General features: G+C 41.7%; 3 protein-coding genes across 5 annotated transcripts in view; 1 reads left to right on the top strand and 2 right to left on the bottom strand.

The window, feature by feature from the left end:
• The window catches only part of TMEM19 (transmembrane protein 19), a 46,905-nt gene extending 45,546 nt beyond the window's left edge, over positions 1-1,359 (bottom strand). Inside the window, exon 1 of the mRNA XM_077832817.1 lies at positions 1,334-1,359. The gene's annotated coding sequence lies outside the window, so the exon portion shown is untranslated. The remainder of the gene's footprint in view (positions 1-1,333) is intronic.
• A 2,331-nt stretch (positions 1,360-3,690) lies between these two features.
• Positions 3,691-14,709, bottom strand: THAP2 (THAP domain containing 2). The gene is made up of 5 exons (XM_077832848.1): positions 14,436-14,709; positions 12,647-12,842; positions 7,389-8,138; positions 5,123-5,191; positions 3,691-4,028 (listed from the first exon to the last, which is right to left on the bottom strand). The coding sequence occupies exons 1-3, from the start codon at positions 14,504-14,506 to the stop codon at positions 7,761-7,763; spliced, it is 645 nt and encodes a 214-aa protein (XP_077688974.1). The 5' UTR covers positions 14,507-14,709; the 3' UTR covers positions 3,691-4,028; positions 5,123-5,191; positions 7,389-7,760.
• Positions 14,710-14,850: 141 nt separating this feature from the next.
• ZFC3H1 (zinc finger C3H1-type containing) overlaps positions 14,851-21,844 on the top strand; it is a 56,956-nt gene continuing 49,962 nt past the window's right edge. For all 3 annotated transcript variants that reach the window (XM_077832826.1, XM_077832833.1, XM_077832839.1), the window contains exon 1: positions 14,851-15,530. In XM_077832826.1, the coding sequence (XP_077688952.1) occupies positions 14,963-15,530 (568 nt within the window). In that variant the 5' untranslated portion in view covers positions 14,851-14,962. The remainder of the gene's footprint in view (positions 15,531-21,844) is intronic.

The following is a 21,844-nucleotide window of genomic DNA, read 5'->3' on the forward strand; positions in this document are numbered from 1 at the left end:
GGGAAATCACTGGGTGCAGGAGTCAGGGCTAGGGTCATGGGGGGAGGGTACCGGATTCAGGGCAGAGGGCTGGGTGTGTGTGAGGGGGGAGCAGGAGTCAGGGCAGAGGGCTGGTGTGGGGTTGCAGGGGTCAGGGCTGGGGAGGTGGGCTGGGGTCATGGGGGTGCTCCCAGCCCTCTGCCCTGAGTTGTTCACAGCAGGGGTCTGGAAAGGATATACCCCAATTCCACCCTCTTCTGCAAGGCCCTGCCCCCCCCCCTTCTCCACATCCTCCTCTCTCTCCCCAGCACACAGCTGATCGGGGGCAGGGATAGAGTGAGAGGAGGAGGAGGGGCAAGTACGCAGCATGCTGGGGGAAGAGGCAGGAGCTTGGCTGCTGGCTGCCGTGGAGCAGCAGGACAGAGCTTGGGGCGCGCAGCACCACCAAGCTTCTGCCCCTGCAGGGAAGAGCCGGCAGGGGGTGGAAGAAGAGAGGCCGAGCCGGGGCCCACCCTACCCCGGACTCCCTCGCCCTCCATTTCCGGCAGTCTGGCCACCCCCCCCCCCCTTTTTTTGCGCTTGGGGTGGCCCTGATTAGGGTGTGCCTGGGCACACTCCGTGCGCAGGCCTATGCTCAGGGCCCGAAGCAGCAAAGCTCGCCAGGGAGCCTTGGTACATATTTGGGCAGCTAACTGATGCTGCTGTGGCTTCACGATTATTGGTACCTGGCCTAGCTAGATTAAAGCTAGCTCAACTATAAAATTACATGTGCTGCAGTCACATCTCCAATTGCACTTTGGACATACCCTTAGTATGCAGGGGAGAACAAAATTACCACAGAGCAGCACATTGCACAGCTTTATGCAGCACATCCACACTGGATTTTTATGATTTAAACTTTTTCAGCATAAAATTCCATCAGAACAATAACTTTAATTTGTTGCATAGGTTAATGATATTCTATACCAGTATTTTGCATATCTATGACACATATGGAAATGGCACACTCTCTTTGGCCAACAATTATAAATTAGTTTTGTTTCTTAAATGATGATTTTTTGTATTAAGAAATTTAAAAATTTACAAAAAGGGGATGATTATTTATATATAAAAAAGGTTTAGGCAGACCTAATTAGTAATAGTCAACTGCAGTCCAACCTGGGTCAGGGGTAAGTCTGGAAACCTTTTTCACTGTAGCAGCTCGCAGGTCTTACCTTAGGTGTGGGAGCAATGTCTGCAAGACTTCTACTGTAGCTTCACCAGATTCTAGACAACAAGGAAGTCAAGGCATGCATGAAGGAGGCGGTGGATATAATGTGTACTTAGAAGTCCAAGACACAGGATGATTTCTTACCTCCACTTGAGACTTCTGAAGAGTCAAATCAGGCTCAGGAGAACTTGTGGGAAGTCCAGGTAAAGTAAATAGCCTAAAAGCAGGATGGGCTGAAGTTCTGAGAAGTGTGCTTCTTTGTATTGCCTCTGCTGTCAACAGCCTAAAAATCCTGACCAGACTGAATATTCAATTCTTTTCTGTTTCTCTGCTATACTAAATTAAATTTTATTCACATTCTTTCAGTCACATGGAGTAGACCCATGCTGCTGTGACTCACTGTGTTATGCAGCAAAACAAGACTGGGGAAATTCAGATAAACAGGGTGGAGTCCAACACACAGCACTCATACCAAAATTGTGTGTCAATGTAATTGGTGCTTTATGGTGCTTGCTGAAAGGAACCTTAGGATCCTTTGCCTTCTGGTGCTGCTAAGACATATTCTGTCAGTGGGTTCCTGATCTTGTTTGAAGATGATCACTGACAAGAAAGTCTGTTTTCAAGTGGAGACTTAAAGTCTATAGGTCCCTTCTTCAAGTGAGAAACAGGCTCAAGAGAATGCAGTGTGGCCTTTCTTTTACCCTTTGTAAAGAAGCTAGTACCTGCTCCACAAATTCTTAATTAATATAAGACAGGTTCTAAAACTTCCTTGAAACTTAGATACAAGCAGCAACACCACCTATGGGCATGCATGTACCTTTGAGGCAGCTGCCCTCATTAGTCATACTTGCATTAAAGGCCACCTGTACCTCATGCCAGGGAAAGCCCATACCTCCATGGATTAGCTTTTTAAGCTATTAACAATCTGTGAGAAAAGATAAACAGCTATAGAGGTCCTCCTATAGCTCTACATGACCTTTTTCCATGAAGGCTTGGTACCAGCCATGAGCTGACAAACGTTTCCTACAAATAAATTCCAGCTTCACTGTTTAAGATTCTGGGTGAAGGGCTCTAAATTCAGCCAGCCAATTTCTTTCCCTCTAGCTCAGGAGTCAGCAAACTACGGCCCATGGGCCTCATCCAGCCCATCAGACATTATTTTCCGGCATTTATAAATGCCAAAAATATATTAATAAGCTGTGGGTCTGCAGTCTTAACTACTTCCTTACCCCTAGAATTGGTCCCTCTAGATCAGCATTGAAGCACATTTGTAAAGTGATGTTAAAAAACAAAATCTCTCTCACACACACACACACACTTGTTCCTGCTGATGCTGTATCTGTTCAGTGTACAGGATTTAATTCTCCAAGACTATCAATCTGGCACTTTTCACAAATAAAGATTTTAATGTAATTCATGAGTTCAGCATGGTTTCAATTTTTATAATTTATTTTTGAATGTTTGTTCCCCTTGTTCATAAAGTATTAAAAATTAAAATACTTCTGTCAAGGTTCCTTCCCCACTCTGAATTCTAGGGTACAGATGTGGGGACCTGCATGAAAACCTCCTAAGCTTACTTTTACCAGCTAAGGTTAAAACTTCCCCAAGGTATAAACTATTTTACCCTTTGCCCTTGGACTTCCACTGCCACCACCAAACATTTATCCAGGTTTATTTTATTAGGAAAGATCTCATTTGGAAACGTCTTTCCCCCCAAAAGCCTCCCAACCCTTGCATGCCACTTCCTGGGGAAGGTTTGGTAAAAATCCTCACCAATTTGCATAGGTGACCACAGACCCAAACCCTTGGATCTTAAGAACAATAAAAAAAAGCATTCAGTTCTTGGAAAAAAAAAAGAATTTTAATAGAATCTATTTTAGAATAGAATAGAATTTAAATAGAATAAAAAGAATCACCTCTGTAAAATCAGGATGGTAAATACCTTACAGGGTAATTAGATTCAAAACACAGATAATCCCTCTAGGCAAAACCTTAAATTACAAAAAGACACACAGACTGGAATATCCATTCTATTCAGCACAGCTTATTTTCTCAGCCATTTAAAGAAGTCATAATCTAACGCATATCTAGCTAGATTACTTACTAAGTTTTAAGACTCCATTCCTGTATTGTCCCCGGCAAAAGCATCAGACAGACAGATTTGTTTTCTCCCTCCCCCCAGCTTTTTAAAGTATCTTGTCTCCTCATTGGTCATTTTGGTCAGGTGCCAGTGAGGTTATCCTGGCTTCTTAACCCTTTATAGGTGAAAGGATTTTTCCTCTGGCCAGGAGGGATTTTAAAGGTGTTTACCCTTCCCTTTATATTATGACAACTTCAAATGTAGCCAGTTGCACAGATGTACAATTTTCCTTCAGTTGATACAATCAATGCTGGAATTTTATACAATTCAGCTTAGCACATAAAAATATTCATATAGCAAACATGAGGATGTGTAAGACAAGCAGTAACTACATTTCTCAGAAGAAAATTTCATACACCAGTTGAAAAGTGACATTTTTATTTGAAACTAGCACAATAGTTATAAAAAACATAAGCACTTTGTCAAAATGATCATACAAGACTTAAGGTTACCTGTTACATAGCATGGTGTTTAATGATTAATTACGCAGTAAGATGGATTTCAAATAAAACCTATACTCTGTTCAAAAACTAATACAAAATAAACATTTGGTTTATAAGTCTACATGACATTTTTGGAAAACAGACTAACAAGTATTGCTTTTGTTATGACATAACCTGCTCCAGAACCCATCAATAAATTGAGGTGAAGACCAAAACCTTCTTTGGTAGAAGTGACTGGAAAAGGAGAAGGTAAGACCTATAATAAAAGGTAAAGGGCTAAATATTAAAAAGGAAATATGAACAAAAGTGTATTGTATTGTGTCCCTTCTTCAAAAGCTCATGCAAAGAGATTGACCTCCAGGGAATACTGCAAAAGAACTTTACAGTTAAGCATCTGGCATGTTAGGACCACAGCCTATCATGCCGACCAATATTAAGTTGCTGTTTCCTTGAGCTCCTTTATCTGTCTGTATCCACCTTTGGCCTCTTGTCTTATAGTTAGATTTAGACTCATTGGGGTGTGAACAGTCTGTGTGCGTGTTTATACAAATACCTAGCACAACATGATCCTGGCCCATGACTGGGGCCCTTGGTATTACCACCAGTTAAGATGTATCTAACGGTAATCTGCCATATACATTAGTTCTCTTCACATTTGTCTCCGTTTCTGGTGTGTGGAAGATCTATTACTATTAAATTATCTAATTTGACAAACAAGTCTTGTCTTTATTGGAACTTGACACCCAAACATTATCAAGATTGAGACGTTATTCCACTGTTCACACTACTGATAGAGAGTCCTAATTAAGATCTGTAAAATACTAAATTTGCCATGATTTACATAATCAGCATTTGAAGTTGTGATTTTAATAAGTTTGTACCACTATTTTAAAGAGTATCAACCTACCTCAAGAAGTAGGTTGAGGCAGGCTTTTTAAAATCAACTATTTTTGTGACTCAGTGTTCAAAGGAAAGAGTGAGAGATACTCACCAAGTAGGATTAAAAACAAAACTTTGCTTCTGAGCAGTATAAGCAGTTATGCGCCAAAAAAGAAAAAAGGGTAAGCACCATTAGCATAGTTATTCTCTTCAAAATATCCTAAGTTCCCTTTTCTTCATGTGACAGCTGCCATCTTCTAATTGGTGAAAAAAGGAAAGCGGGGGGAAAAACAAACACACCTCCCTTCCCCCCAGCTAACATGTTCCTCCTTCATAAAAGGCAAGATATAAATTTATTTATATATTGAACTAGCTTAAAATTTGAAAAAAGCTGAAGAGTACAGGTAGGGTATACTGCTTAGCCACTTCTGAAGTACTATTTTTTATATCTTTTACTTGAAAAGCACTTACCTTAATAAAAGGTACAGCAAAATGCCTGTAGTATATATTTGTATGAAACATCTCCGAGATGGACAATACCTAAAAGAAAAAAAGTACAAGAATTCATTATTAAGTACATTTTTAAAGGAAATATTTCTTTTGAAGCTTTATTACTTATTTACATGTACTCTCATCTAAAGATAACTTATGAATGATTAAAAAAATCACTTTAGGAGAAAATGGTGAATATCCCAATATAACAAGCTATACATTTAGTTTTCATGACAAATTTCAAAGGGACATGGCCTCCTTGCAAATCAAGCACCACTGGATCGATCTCTGGGCAAGATGCTTAAGGAGGTCTAGTTATATATTCAGTTGATATCCATCACTGGTAATCTTGTTGCACCATCAAAGTTTTTGATACCCATATGCTCACCGGCCATGTAATGGAATTCCTTGGTACATGCACTTTGAAATTCATTACTCTTCCGTTCTAATAATACCTCCATACCAAGAAAGCCACTGAAACCAAACCAGTGCTGCTGGAGGGGACTGATGGGTTTGGCTTCAAATATCCTCATTTTGGGTCTTGTCCTGCCACTTCATACAGAGCAGCTGACAAAGACTGACATTTTTCAATTCTCATAATCTGGTGTTCTTAAGGTTTCCTCAGCACCCACAATTCATTTCTGTATAAGAGAGTTGCTTTAACTGTGGCTATTTAGATCCATAGCTTCCTCACAAGCCTGATGTCATAGCCTTCCCACAGAGGCTGCGGAAGGGCCCAGAACATGGCAGCAACTGCTGATACACAAATGTCCACATATTTCAAGCATCCTCCAGCACAGTCTAGGGGGCTGCCCAAATATTTGACAGATGCCACTTGCTTGATGTCCCATCTGGAAAGGTTAATAGTGAGGTAGCTGGAGCTGGAGGTTGTGGTCAGGGACTTAGTTTTATCCAGATTAATAACCAGATCAATATGTGCTACTATTTGCCCAACCAGCTTAGTTTAGCTTTCCACCAACTCTTAGGTCACACTACAGGAGTCCTTGTACATAACTTTTATAATTGCAATTATCTTATCAAGAAGCCATATGATTTTAATGTTTTGGAGAAAAGCATTATGGAAAGTAACTGAAATGCCTTCGTGAAATTGATGAAAACAGCAACTATCTTTAATCCCCCTTCTCATCCTTCCAGTCTCCCATGCCCAAATAAACTGTTGGAGCATAAATATCTGATCAATGCAACTTCAGCCTGTCCTGAAGTCTCACTTCCTCAAAAGCCAGTCTTAATCTGTTGATAATTACGTTCATTTTCCATGATACTGACAATAACCTCTATAATTATTCAGATTGACAGCATCACCTTTCTTCAGGATTGGTACATACTATTGTCTTTACCCAGTCATCCAGTAGCTCCTCCTGCTCCCATACCTTCTTGTATATTTTCTTAATGCTTTGATAGCACTTGTTGCGCTGATTTTTAGTGTCTCAGCTGTTATACTGTCTATCGTTGAAGCTTTCCCATTTTTCAACTTTTTCACTGCTCTTTCTGATTCTTCTGCTAATGGTGGTTCAGTGCTGACATCCATTCTGCCTTCCAAGACACCGTTCATCTGGCATGTCTAAAATGCTTGCTTCAGCACTTTGTCAAAAATGCAACGTCCATACTTTCAACATCACTTTGGCATTTGCTGTCAGTTCACAAGTGGCCTCTCTTGCAGTTTGTATTGCTAGCTTAATTGTGTTTCCATACAACTTAACCTTTTTGTTTATGTGCAGCACATATATATGTATATGTGCATATATAGCAAATTTCTGTAACAACCCCTCATGGAAATTGCTCTCTACACTGTCCTGCTGCCAAAATGGCAGACCACAGGTATCCACAGGATACCCAAGCTAAGGTCCTGTAACACTACAATGGCTGTGGTCTCCGACATCACCCTGGGCAGCTGCAATGGCAGCTCCTGGGAAAAGACAGAACTCAGTGGAAAAGTCTCATCTTCTTCGGGAACCTCCAATGAACCAGAACAAAGTAAATGCTGCTCCTTTCTGGGCTTACTAGACCACTTCTCCCCAGCATGTCCGGCCTCTACCCCATGACTTACTATGGACCCTGGACACACACAGAGGCCTCTGTGGTCTCGAGTTATGGTGCTGGAGGTACTTAACTGTGAATCTCAGGGGTATGAGGGACTGTGGGCCAGTGTTCACTAGTAAAACATTTCTATGTTTGATTGTTAGTAATATAAAGTGGTGATTATTATTCTTAAAGTAAAACTTACCTGAATAGAGCATGTGTTCCATCAAAAACTGGTCCATTTCAATTACTCAGATGTTCTACAAATTAGACCAATCAACCAAAACACAATCCTCAATTATTCAAAAAATGAAAAGATAGTTAATTCACAGTTCTTGCATAAGGCACTCTTATTAACTGATAGTAAGTTTTCAATCACAATCAAAAGACTTGTGAAGTTTTCATTAGTAATAGACGGGTATTTGCAATTAATTAAGCAGGCATAAGAACCAAAGTTGTCCCTCACCACCACAAGAATGTCCTAGAAAAACACATTAATTAGGCTGGATAAATTTTTTGGCATTATATTCAGTATAAATTTAAATTTTGAAGTCTAGGTTTAAAATCGGCAAAGCTGTTATAGATGGTCTTGCTGTTCCTGTAAAATATTTTTGAAATCTTCCAAGGGAAGGTTTCTTAAGGCACTTGGTAAAATGTGGTCCAATGTAACTCCTGGCAAAATATTATTTGTTTCCAAGTTTTTGATGAGGCAAGTCATTTCTATCCATCTTTGTGTGGCTCTACGTTCTTTCTGAATGCAGTTCTTCATTCTTCTTCTCAAGCTTGCTATCTCCTTTTCTAACTTAATTATCCTTTTCTTGGCTTCCATGGGGCTTCTGAAAGCATAACTGTGTTCAAGTAGTACTTGTCTACAGCTAATGTTTGTTTTGAAGTTAGATACCCCTTCTGGGATATAAGCATCTTTCTTCTTCAGAAGATTTCTTGACATAGGTGTCTGTAAATAAAATGACAGGAAAGGAAATAAAACCTAAATTTATCATGGCATTATGCAAGTTTATAAAATGCCAAACTTCAAATTAATTTAACCTGTAATTACTACATTTCTAGAAATTCAAATATAAGGAGCCTGTACATTTTATGTAAATATGTATTATTGCATTTGTAATAAACCCCCCATAAATGTTAGAAGGTATCCCACTCCCTAGTCCTTCTAATCTAATAAAGCATGATATTAGGGAAAGACAGATCCTGATCATTTACATAGATCCACAATGTGCAAGATGAGAATAGGAAGAATAGTTCTTTTGGAAATGGATAGAATGGAAAAATTAAGAAAAAAGAATATAAAAGTTATACAATTTTCTCAGTTCCAAAATAGTTTATAGTAGCTTTTTTCTGTGTGAACAAACAACTGATTACAATTAAACCTTTAAATAAATTTAGACTGTGAAAAAACAGTAAGCAAGAGTAACTAGTAATGCATAAATAAATCATACAATAAAGTTTTGATTTCTGAAAAATAAAGTAAGCCTCATTTGGCTAGATTTTAAGTTTTATCTGATGATGTCAAGCAGCTATGACTAGGATTTATAAACAAACAAGAGAACAAAACAAGCCAATTGTAACTGCACAATGGTCCCTATTTTTATTCACAGTAATTGACAAACAGGTGCCATTTCTTACAATTTCATTTTTCAGAACAGAACCATACTAAGTCTGCAGTAACTAGGTACATTTAAAACACACAGTATTCTTATTAATTTTGAGCCAGGTGTCCAATTTCATCCATGCTAAGGCATTTTGCTCATGAACCTGAAGATCAGCTGTAATAATTACTGTATCAGGAATGCCTAAACCTTGATAGAAAAAAATATTGCCAGGACTATGAGAGAAGCAATATTTTTCACAGTTCACATATTTTTAGAAGTGTGAACAGGCCTCCATTAGAATTCCTCCTATTATATGTTAATTTTATTAATCAACACTGATTTTTTTAAACCAATTTTGTGATCTTTGCTCATTAGTAAAATAAAGCAGATTTTTGGGACAGTTTAAAGAGACTTTTCTGCATAGTAGCTGTTGGCTGCAGATGTATGCAGATTTGTTGTCATCCCTTAATATGAAAAATATTTCCACAAACATGTGCTGCTGAAATGGTGTTCTTTGCATGAATTTGAATATGTAGGCAACATCCAGGGGGCAGAACACAGAACAGCTCCTGGCTTCAGTACCTTAAGACCTGTGCTTTCTTGTAGTTTAAACCATTCCATTTGCACTTCATTGAGAATTTCTTCAGTGTCAAAAACAAGAGGGATCTTGCAAAACAGAAAAACGTCCTTTACTTTTATATGCTTCAGCAGCAACCAGTTCTCTTTCAAAGGCACACAGCCAAATGCAGCTAGCTCAGAGAAGCTCTCTTACTGTGCAGCTTCAAATTTAAGTCATAAAATTGAACTGTAATAGCTATTATGAAAGAGATTAGAGATGTTCATGTTAATTTCCCCTTTTTATGTTTGAATTTCTCAATCAATTTCTCTCAGAGGGAAAAAAAATACCACCACCAAAATAAAATACTGTATAATACAATAAAAAACTTTTCAATTGCTCCTGTACTTCATCACCTTTCTGTCGTCGAATGCATGAGATCACATTTTGTTTTCAAAACTGATGCTAGTGTTAGTTAATTTGCAGAGTAGCAGCTCATTCTAAAACCCAATTACTGATGAATAAACTGTTTCTTTGCTGAATAACACAGCGATAAGTAATTTGAACAGACCATCTCATCATCTGTTTTCATTAGTGCAAACAGCTCAGATACTGAGTGCAGATCAACTGTAATCCCAATCACTTATTGTCATTTCAGCCTCTACTTCTACATTCCCTCAGCCATGACCACAGCATCTAGTGCCATCTTTAAACTACTAAGAAACAGCAGATGTTCATGGCTTTCAAACACCATGGGCAAGAAGAAATAGCTGTAGAATGTCAGTGCCAAGGTGGATAAAACAAATTAATTAATGTTTTAAATTAAACACAGGGTTTATTTATTTAAAATTCATTTGAAATTGACAACCTATTTTAAAGCCCTACATGTACTTTAATCTATTAAAATAATTTAAACAAAAAAATTATATTTAGCAATCCATGTTTGCTGCTGAAGTTTTAAATAAAGTCACACCACTCAAATGGTGGAAGTCACTGGCTAAGCACCTGGAACCACTGGCTGTCGAAGTGTTAAAACAACTTCTTATAAAAGTAGCCTCTTTTACAGGTGCAGAGAGAATATTTTCTTCAATTCAGTTTATTTAACTAGTTCAGTTCAATTTCTTGTGCACTCAAAGTTGAGACACTGACTGGGAGTTGAAAAAAGCAGGAAAGCTTGTTTTCCAGTCTATAAATAAATACTAGGAGCATAGGTGCTGACTCCATAGGCCAGAGGTGGGCAAACTACGGCCCGCGGGCCACATCCGGCCCGCGGGACTGTCCTTCTCGGCCCCTGAGCCCCTGGCACAAGAGGCTAGCCCCTGGCCCCTCCCGTGCTATACCCCCTCAGCACTCTGAGCAGGGGGCAGCACTCTGGGCGGCGGGGCTGTGCACTCATGAAGGGCATTGCGGCAGCGTGTCGGGCTCCGGCACGGCTCCCAGACATGCTACTCTGAGCGGCATGGTAAGGGGGCTGGGCGGTTGGATAAGGGGTAGGGGATTCTGGGGGGCAGTCACGGAGCAGTTGGATAGGAGATGGGGTCCCGGGGGGGGCACGGTTAGGGGCAGGGGGTCCCGGGATGGGGCAGTTGGGGGACAGGGAACAGGGGGAGGTTGGCGGGGCAGAGGTTCTGGGGTGGGCAGTCAGGGGACGGGGACTGTGGGGGTTAGATAGGAGGTGGAGTCCCAGGGGACAATTAGGGGCAGGGGGTCCTGGGAGGGGAGAGGTCAGGGGACAAGGAGAGGTTAGATGGGTGGGGGATTCTGAGGGGGGCGGGAAGTGAAAGGGGGTGGGAGCCAGGCTGTCTGGGGCACAGCCTTCCCTACCTGGCCCTCCATACAGTTTCACACCCCAGTGTGGCCCTCGCGCCAAAAAGTTTGCCCACCCCTGCCATAGGCACTCCAGGGCTCAAACACCCACAGAAAAAAAAAAAAAAAAAAAAAAAAGGAGGTGCTCAGCACCTGTTCGGCGCGGGAGGAGGGTGTCGGGGGCAGGAAGTGGCAGAGCAAGGGCAGGGCCTCAGGGAAAGGCGGAGCAGGGGCAGGAGTGGAGCACCCACTGAGAAAAATACGTCAGCGCCTCTGACTGGGAGAGAAAGAGATCCGCTAGACACAGTGACCAGAAACAATCTACATATTACACTTCAGTTGATTAATAAGTCAATTTTAAATACAAAATATTTTCATAAACTTCTTGATACACTTTGTCTTATGTATCCAGCACTTTTAAGGTAGTTTTATTTAATAATAAAGAAGCCCTTATAATGCTGTTTTTGCACATTTAATTAGATTTGAATTTCCATCCAAATACAACTTGACAAATTACAAGTAAAAATATTCATCGTCTAGTAAATAAGAAATGCATCATTCACAATTTTCTAACATAATAAGTAAAACTTCAGAATCCAAATAAATGTAGGTTAAACTATCTTAAACAATGCATATATGTATAGTGTATCCATCTAGTTAGCAAAAAAAAGCACCACCAAATTTAATATGAAGGCTATATTTAGTTGCAAATCAACGTTCTAATCATCCCCAACCAATGAGAATACGCCTTCCTTTAGAAAAGTACTTAAAAAGCACAAATACAAAACAGATTAAAATTGCTTATTTAAATCAAGGTTTCCTGCTTGCTGATTTAAATCATGATTAGTATAGATGATTTAAATCAATCCACCATGGTCTGTGCTAGTATAAGTTGCAAGTGAGAGTTACAAAACTGCTTGCCTGGTAACAATAGTAAAGCAAGTGATGCTGAAGGAAGGAAGAAAAGAAAAGAATTGGGGCATACTAGCGAACATGCTGAATTGCCAATGGAAGAAACTTCTCTGGAATCACATTTCTTCAAAAGTTTAAATATTTCTATTCTAGTAATTTGGGAACATGTTGTACCACATAGCAATGTTAAATGACAAAAATGAGGGCACCTCTGGGATGAGTTTTAGGCAGCGATGCATTTATAGTTGTCTGTGTTTATAAAAGGGACACAATCTCCATTAAAAAAATAAAAGATTAAAAAAGTAATTTCAGATACTATTCATACTCCTATTTCCCTACCAACACTAGTGATTTTATAATCACATTTTTCCATTTAAAAAATAGCTGATTGGTGTGGATGACATGCTACAGTGTTATGACTGTAAAATAAGGCAAACTGTTGAATTAACTTTTTGTTTGAGTTTATTTTCTTTAAATTTATGTAAAATTTTGTATGGGATGGTCATGTGTGTGAATTTTTTTTTGTAACTGAAAAAATGCAGAAGACTTCAGAGAGTGACATACATTCCAATAACCTACCCTGAGTTTTAGATGAGCAGGGAAATCAAAAATTGTAGGAACAGCATCCATTCTAAGTCGTCTAGTTTGTCCAGTTAAGTCAAAACAGGAGGATTCAAAATGCTTTGAGCAAAGAAAAGTGTGTTTGCCTGGCACAAAATTATTGCGTTTTACAAGACGTATCCATTCCTTTCTTCTCTTGGGATCCAAGGGAAATCTAAGAGAAAAGACAATAGAAATAATGAGATAATATATCACTAGTATTATTTATACAAGAATTATTTTGGGGCAGTTCTATGGCCTGTGTTATACAAGAAGTCAGAAACAAGATGTAGAGGGTGCAGCCCAGTTGGTACAGTGGAAGTAAGTTGGTGCAGCAACAGCTGGGCCAGGAACCAGAGCCGGAGTCAAAAGAAGGGTTGGGACAAGCCACGAGTACAGCTAGGAGCTAAGGTGAAACATGGGCAGGGCTTGAGCAGCCTGAAGTCTGTCATCACTATCAGGTAGTGGTGTTCCAAGCCATAAATTTATGTTGGGCTGACCATGCTACTGTGTCTCCTGTGAGGCTGGTATATGCCCTGAGAGTCACCAGACCAGCTCCTGGTTTGTGGAACAGCTGAGCTGAGCACAGGAATGACTCACCACTGCATATGGCTTAATGAGGCTCTAGTTCAGGGATGGCTCATTACCTCACCATCAGTCCCTTCTGGCCTTGAAATTTATCAAGTCTCTTTTTTACTATGATTGCAAATAAACAATAAAGGGTGAAAGAAAAAAAAAAACTTCAGGGGAAAAAAAAACACAAACCAAAATAACTTTGGGAATTCGGAGTGCTAGTGTAATACAAATATAAAATAATAAAGTGAACAAAGCACTAAACTTAATTTAAAGAAACCCATTGCAATTCATCTTTACAAGGAATACAAAATGACAATGTTTTCCACAAGTCTTAGTGTGACTTGACGGTTCTGTGCATAGAAGTTAGCTTCCAAATACTAAGTCCAAAAGACACAAGTGACTGAACTAAGATTTAAATATGACTGATAAAGGAGTTTTTAAAATGGGGTTTGTGCCCCCCCTTTTTTTGCTTCAATGTATAAATAAAGTCTAAAAGGTTTAATTGTCAAATGTTTAAATATGTATTTTAGCACAAAAATACCAGGAATAATATCTGACCTTCCCTAGTGTGGCTAAAGGGCTGCTTGGGAGTCTCAGAGGTGCATACTAGAGTTCAGCCCTTATCTGAAGAGGTGAGGTTTTTGGTTCTTTAACAAAGACATTCTTTCTCCCAGCTGTTAATTCGACTTTAGAAGATGTCAAAAGAAACAAATAGCAGCTTTAGACAGGACTGATTAATACTTTCTTCCTTTCTCATATGCTCAACTTTCATTCTTGTTATGGGGCAGATCTGAATTTCAGTGCGAAAAAGCAGCAGGAAAAAGAAAACCTGGTCAAGCTTTTGAGAGCTTCACTTCTTTGAAGGGATCATCTGACGGGCTCAGAACTCCGCAAAGCGCAGGCTAAACTACACCAGCACCACACCGACGGCCCGGAAGGGGCTGACCCGTGTCTACACGGGCGACTGGTATGGGGAGTTCCTCAACCGAAGCACACAGCCCGCGTAGCCCGGGGGGCCGCCCCGCGCGGGGCCAGCGCGCAGCAGCGGCGGCGCCGCGTTACAGCCCGCTCTAACGGGAAGGACCGCTGGTTAGAGAGCCGGAGGCAAGAACACAAACCCGGCTTCCCCAGCCACGGGGGCGGAGAGCCGCCCGGAGAGCCCGGCCTAACACTCCCCCCGCCCGGGCGGTACCGGTGGAAGCTGACGTTGACGCTCTTGTTGTAAACGGCGGCGCACCCCGCCGCCGCGCAGCTGGTCGGCATGTCCCCTAACAGGCGGCGCGCTGGGGAGGCTCGCTCTTTTCCTTTATTAAGATGGCGGCGTCCCAGCGACTCCGTCCCGTTCCTTCACCAACATGGCGGGAAACACCACTGCCCTTGGAGGCCGTTATCCACCCCCGCCCCATTACAGGACGGCCAGGCTCGCCTCGCTCCCAGCTCTCTCCTCTCCTCTATAACGGACGCTCCCCGTCTGCCAGTCAGAACTACAACTCCCATAATACAGCGCGCAGCCCCTCTCTATGACGCCATCTACCATGGCTTCCTTCCCCTCCAGAGGGGGGGATGAGAGAGGGGAATTCTCGCGAGAATAGAAGCTGGCGGGGGGATCCTGAAGACAGACGTGGTGGGGAACTTTTGGGGCTGGGCTACTCCGGAATCGAAAGCGCTTGTGCCGCTGCGAACCGCTCCCCGCTTCTCCTGAGCGCCTGGACCGGGCCCATGGCGGCGGCCACAGCCCCTGCCGAGGCGGCGCCGCTGGAGCCTCGCGGCCTGTCCCCGAAGGAGGAGGGGGAGCTGGAGGACGGCGAGATCAGCGACGATGATAATAACGGCTCCGAGCCCGCCAGCGGCCTCATCAGCACCAGGCCCTACTCGAGGCGCAGGCCGCCTCCCAGCCTCCGCGGCGGCGCCTCCCTCTCCTCCTCCTCCTCGCGCCGCTTCCCCCGCTCGCGGCACCAGCCGCCCCCGGAGCTCGGCCACCTGCACAGCCACGGCGGCTACCGGCCCAAGGAGTCGTTCCGCTCTCACCCGCCGCCACTGCCTTCGTCGCGGATGCCTCCGGGCTCCCACTCCGACTCTGGCCCCAGGCTCTCGTTCTGGGAACGCAGCCACAACGCGCTGGATCGGTTCCGCTTCCGAGGCAGGCCTTACCGCGGCGGGGGCCGCTGGGGCAGGAGCCGGGGTGGGGGAGATCGGGGAAGCAACCCCCCCGGAAGGCCGCCGGGGGGCGGGGGAGGACCCGGATTCAGCTGCGGCCAGAACTGGAGAGAGTCCTCCCCTCGGAAGTGTATCCTTGTGCGGGACAACGGCGGGGTGGGGGGGAAGAAGGGGCCACTTCCCACTGCTCGGGACGGGCCTGGCTGTGTCCCTTGTTTCCCTACGGCGCTGGGTGACTGGGACCCGGCTGTGGGGAAGGAGAAAGGGCCTGAGTGGCGAGCCAATCTTAAAGGCCTCTCATAAGTACCTCGAACAGCACAACGCCCTGAGCACGCTCTAGTTCATATCTAGGGGCTGTGCCTCAGGGTCGCATTCCCCAGGGTGCATGAAGAGGGGTTGGTGTGAAGCTGGGTCACTGATCCGGATAGGCTCTGTTAGGAGCAAAGCCTGAAGGCTGATGCAAAGCTCAGTGGGTTAGGTTCCATGTGGCCTTATCTTCCCCAGCCTGACAGGAGACCTGCGGAGCAGGTCAGCCCCAGGGAAGGGAGCCTTAACCTAAATACTTAGACTAATTATCTGAGCAGTAAAATTCTAAAGTTGCTAATTTTGCCTCTTGGGCAGTGATGAATTCAGTACATCTCCCAGTCTGCTTTGAGCATTGTCAACTGTAGTGCAGACTTGTGACTTCTAATCTTGGTTGTTGCTATGCTTTGCTTTAATTCTACTTTCACGGGGAGATGAATGCAAAGCGCATATATCAAGCCCAATGTTGTCTGATATGGTCATTTGTAGCAGAGTTCTGTTTGCTCTAGAACAGTTGGCTGGTCAGTCTGGATGGTGCCTTCTTCCTATGGCAGGTGAAGTGGCAAAACCAGTGAGGAAACTTCTCTCGCTTTAAGTTGGGTAGGTCTTTGTCCTGGTCTACTGCGGGAAAACCATGCATTGGTGGAGGGTCAGGAATGGGTGCACTGAACTGGTGTGCAACGTAGCTTAAGTGTAGATAGTGATAAATTGCATCAAGTTTGCTTTCAGAAACTAGTTAAAACCTGTTCTCCTTCGCTGCAGTGTTGAAAGCAGTTTGTCATTGTCTACACTTTTAATTAAGTTATGTACATCACTCACTCAGCTGTATCAGTTACTCACAGTGGTTATCAGCAATGGATATTTTTCTTAGTGAAGCCAAGACTTGGGGGGGCTTGAGATCTGTTTAAAAGATCAGAAAGAGAAATCCCTGTTATTTCAAGTCCAGTTAATATTTGAAGATTGTTAGCCTTAACATAAGACTACATTTGGAGTGAGGGGAGTAAGTGTTGTAAGAGCAGCCTTAGTTAACTGTTTAACTTCATATGTTACCATCAGAACGTTACTTGAATCTTATCAGTATTTGTGTAGTGCTTTTCATCCAAGAATGTCTCTCTTAAGATGGGAAAATAGAGAAAATGTGACTTGTGCCCAAGGTCATGTAGTGAGTCTCTGGTAAAACTAGAAATAGAACCTTAGGCTATGTCTACACTAGAGATCTTACAGCGGCACAGCTATCCTGATGCATCTGCGCCGCTGTAAGATCTCTTGTGTAGCCACTTTGTGCCGACAGCATAATTAAACTACCTCCAATGAGTGGCAGTAGCTATGTCGGCAGGAGAAGTTCTCCCGTCGTCATAGTGCTGTGCACACTACCGCTTATGCCAGTGAAACTTATGTCTCTCAGGGGAGTGTTTTTTTTTTCACCCCTGAGCAACATAAGTTTTGGTGACATAAGTGGTAATGCAGACATGGCCTAAATCTCTTCGTTCTCAGTGTTGCTCTAAATACTAGAAAATGACTCTGCCTATAATTATTGTTTTGCGTGAGTAGTACTGTAATGATTGTTCTAGATGAGCCTTGCAAAAGTTATTAGCGCCAGCATAAAATTTACTTTTACACTCTTTATGATGAAGAAACTAATGATATTTTATTTTTTTAAAAGAGATAACAGTTGAGAAGACCCTAGCCCTGCTTTACTGGGTTTTAGACATAATTTATTGGTAAACATTACACAGGAGGAGCTAATGTCACTGCTGCTTAATGAACTGAGATTTTGAAATATCATTCATACTCTAAAGTAGACATAGGATTTCAAAATGAAATGCTTAATCATTTTCTGTGCTTACCACAACTTTTGTCACATGCCACAGTTGATATTACAACTCTCTAAAATAGTGCAGCTACCTGTACTCCTGTTGGTATTAATGGAGTGAGGACTTCTGGATGCATGCCTTCAGCAGCAGCCTTCACTTTCCTATTAAGAGAATTATGTGATTGTCTACACTGCAAGTGGACAGATGTGTTAGTGGGGCTCTTATTAGCATGCAAAAAATAGCTGTGTGGATGTTGCAGCCCTGGGCCAGCCACCTAAGCTCAGACCCAGACCTGAGCCTCTGCCCATACCACAATGTCCACAAGCTATTTTTAGTATGCTAGTGTGAGTCTGTCTAGATGGTCTGGGAGGTTTGCTCCCAGCTTCAGGGTAGATATACCCATATGGGCTTTGGAGCCCCCTTTGGAATTTCCAGTGGCAAGTAGCCCTTTGAGAAGTCTTTGATATGTGCCTTCTCTGACAGGGAGAAGTGGTATTCCCCACCTATGGAACTAGGGCTTTGTGCATACATGGCTCCAGCAAACCCCCCCACCCCCACCCCCTTTTTTTTTTTGAACAGCACCAGGAAATATTTCTTAACGTCTCAGGGGCCTCAGTGATGTCAGTAGTCTGGATTCTGAACTCTTTTGTTGAGTATGGAGATTAATTGTTGGGTATGGAAGAAATCCCCATCTGAGTTACAGCTAACCTTTAGAAGGGAATACATGTGGGAGTCTAAATTCCTGTTACAGATAAGTACTTCAATTTTGTTTTCAGTACTGCTCCCTTTTTTCTTGGGCTTTAACTTTTAGTTCAGTGGGTAAACTTTGTAACTGATGTTCAGTCACAGTGTTCTTTATTAATTCCTTACATCTTTAACGAAGTCTTGGTTTAGTCCTAAGGGGAACACAGGATCTGGTTTAAGAATGAATATAGCCAAACCACTTAGTAATCGTGACCATAATGTGATTAAATTTAACATACTTTTAAGGGTAAAAATGCCAAAGAGACCCACCACACTAGCATTTAACTTCAAAAGGGGAACTACACAAAAATGAGGAGGGAGCTAAACGGAAATTTAAAATGAATAGTCTCAAGGGTGAAATGCCTGTAGACTGCATGGAGACTATTTAAAAAACACTATAATAGAGGCTCAAACTAATCGTAAGAGAATCCAAAAAAAAAAAAATGCCCCCATAGCTAAACAGCAGAGTAAAAGAGGTGATTAGAGTAAAAAAGGTATCCTTTAAAAGATGGGAGTCAGATCCTAGTGAGGAAACTAGAAAGGAGTATTAACTCTGTCAAGTCAAGTGCAAAGGTATAATAAGGTTAGGCTAAGAAAGAATTACATGAGCAACTAGTTTTTGTCATTAGCTAACAGCACATTTTTTTTTTAAGTACCTCAAGCAGGAAGCTTGCCAAACCATCACTGGGACTGCTGGCCAATCCGGTGCTAAAGGAGCACTCGAAGACAAGGCCATTGTGGAGAAGCTGAATGAAGTCTTTGGATCAGTCTTGACTGTAGAGAATGTGGGGAGATCCCCACACCTGAGCCATTCTTTTTAGATGACAAATGTGAGGAATTGTCTCAGATTGAGTCATCAGTAGAGGAAGTTTGCGAACAAACTCATAAAGAATAATAAGTCACCAGGACTCAAATGGTATTCACCCAAGAGTGCAGAAGAAACTCAAATCTGAAATTGCACAAGTATTAACTGGTATGTAAACTATCATGTAAATCAGCCTCTGTACACACACACAGATGACTGGAGAATAGCTAATGTAATGCTGATTTTAAAAAAGGCTTCAGAGGTGATCTTGATAATTACAGCCTGGTAAGCCTAACTTTAGTACCAGGCAAATTTGGTTGAAGCTATAGTAAAGAACAGAATTGTCAGGTGCATAGATAAACACAATATGTTGGGGGAAGAATTAAAGTGGCTTTTGTAAAGAGAAATCATGCCTCCCCAAATCTGTTAGAATTCTTGGAGGATGTTGGCAAGCATGTGGATGTAGTGTATTTGGACTTTCAGAAAGCCTTTTGCAAGGTCCGACAGCAAAAGCTCTTAAGCAAAATAAGCAGTCATGGGATAAGAGGAAAGGTCCTCTCATGGATCAGTAATTGGTTAAAAGGAAAGAAACAAAGGGTAGGAATAAATGGCCAGTTTTCACCATGGAGAGAGGTGAACAGCGGGGTACCCCAAAGATCTGTGCTGGGACCAGTGCTTTTGAACATACTCATAAATGATCTGGAAAAGGAGATAAACAATGGGGTGGTAAAGTTTGCATATGATACAACATCACTCAAGATGTTTAAGTCCAAAGCAGAGATACAGAGGGAACTTATAAGGTGGGTGACTGGGCAACAAAATGGCAGATAAGATTCAATGTTGATAAGTGCAAATTAAGCACGTTGGAAAAAATAATCCCAACTGCACATACAAAATGATGGGGTCTAAATTAGCTGTTACCACTCAAGAAAGAGATGTTGGAATCACTGTAGATAGTTCTCTGAAAAGATCCACTCAATGTGCAGCAGTAGTTAAAGCTAACAATATTAGGAACAGGTAGGAAAGGGACAGAAATTAAGACAGAAAATAATGCCACTTTATAAATCCATGCTACACCCACATCTCGAATACTGTGTGCAGTTCTGTCACCCCATCTCAACAAAGATATGTTAAATTGGAACTGATGCAGAGAAGGGCAACAAAAATGATCAGGAGTGTGGAACAACTACCAAAGAAGAGATTAAAAAGACTGGAACTGTTCATCTTAGAAAAGAGACTTCTTAAGGGGGGATACGATAGACGTCTAAAAAACCATGAATGGTATAGAGAAGTGTTCTTTACCCCTTCACATAGCATATGGACTTGGGGTCACCCAATGAAATTAATAGACAGCAGGTCTAAAACAAAATAAAGTACTCAATTTAACACGCTGTCTACCTGTGGAACTCAGTGCCATGTGATGATGTGAAGGCCAAAAGTATAACTGGTTTCAAAAATCAGATAAATTCAAGGAAGATAGGCCCATCAGTGGGTATTAGCCAAGGTGGTCAGGGTCAGAATCCCATGCTCTTGGTGTCCCTAAATCTCCAACTGCTAGAAGCTGGGACTGGACGATGGAGTGTATCAGTCAAGATTGCCCTGTTCTGTTCATTCCCTCTGAAGCATCTGGTTCTGGCCACTGTCAGAAGACAGGATATTGGGCTAGGTGAACCATTGGTCCTACACAGTATGATCATTCTTATATTTTGTTCAGGTTTTTTTGCTGAAATTTCAAATCTGTAGATTAGATGGATTTGAGTCTGCAGTGTGGAACCCCAAAATGTGGATTTATTTGGGGAGATAAGTTCTAAACTGTTTCTGTTGTTTGTTTTTCATCAGTCTTTAGTAGCTGAGTTGAAGGTTTCTTTAACCTGCCTGGCTCTTCGGTTCAATTTTGCAGAATGTTTTGAAGGATAACAGCTGTAGCCTGTTTGTTTTATTTTTTTATCTTCATGTATTCATATCTGTGTTGCCTGTCCTTAACCTAGTCCTAGATGATATTTGTGTAAACGTTTTAAATTGTATTTTTAAGAATTCCTCATCACTTCCACTCTTGAGACACATTAGGATATTTCCCCTACCATTTTTTACATACTCTTTTAAAAAAACAAAAAAACCCCACCCTTCTCTAATTCTCATAGTGTTCCTCACCTTTAGGCCATCCCACATGAGAGAAGAGAAATAGATACAGAATAGTTCTAAGTAGATTAAATTAAGCAGTCTTTACAAAAAATACATAAAGATACTTTTAAAAAATTCCAAAGTTTAGGATTGTCTGCTAATGCTCCCCCCCAATTGCCCGTGTAAGGGGCATTTTTACTTTTACTTTACTTTAGCAATGTTTATCAATTTGCAAATATCCCACTTATGGTGGTTTGGGATTATTCATTACAGAATTCCGAAGTAGTTTGATTTCTTATTAATATATATTTACAGGGCTTCTTCAAATTATAATGGGCACTTTTGTATATACTATCTTAGTTGTTTAGTTTTGTTTTGTACATCGTTTATCCTAGTCGATCATTATGCTGAGGCTCAACATGTTATGGCAATAGCAAATGTTTTGCTAGAATAACCTAAGCAGTTTTGGAGGATGTTTTTCAAAGATATTCAGACCTCTCTGAGATGAACATATTGATATGTCCATGTCACTCATGCCCCCATGGTCATGAGGGTGGCTTCGCTTTGAAATGCTGTGCAGATAATTATGGTTCTGTATCTGAGTACTCAGCATGTTTAAATTCACAGATTACAGAAATTTCATTGTGCTTTAATTTT

The sequence above is a fragment of the Eretmochelys imbricata genome, chromosome 1 (genome assembly GCF_965152235.1).
Source record: "Eretmochelys imbricata isolate rEreImb1 chromosome 1, rEreImb1.hap1, whole genome shotgun sequence".
NCBI lineage: Eukaryota > Metazoa > Chordata > Testudines > Cheloniidae > Eretmochelys > Eretmochelys imbricata.

Excerpts from the sequence above, each read along its gene's own strand:
- THAP2 (XM_077832848.1), bottom strand. The coding sequence starts at position 14,506 with ATGCCGACCAGCTGCGCGGCGGCGGGGTGCGCCGCCGTTTACAACAAG. Across the intron at positions 12,843-14,435 it reads GTCAACGTCAGCTTCCACCG|ATTTCCCTTGGATCCCAAGA; the intron begins GTACCGCCCGGG and ends CTTTTCTCTTAG. Across the intron at positions 8,139-12,646 it reads CTGCTCATCTAAAACTCAGG|ACACCTATGTCAAGAAATCT; the intron begins GTAGGTTATTGG and ends TTTTATTTACAG.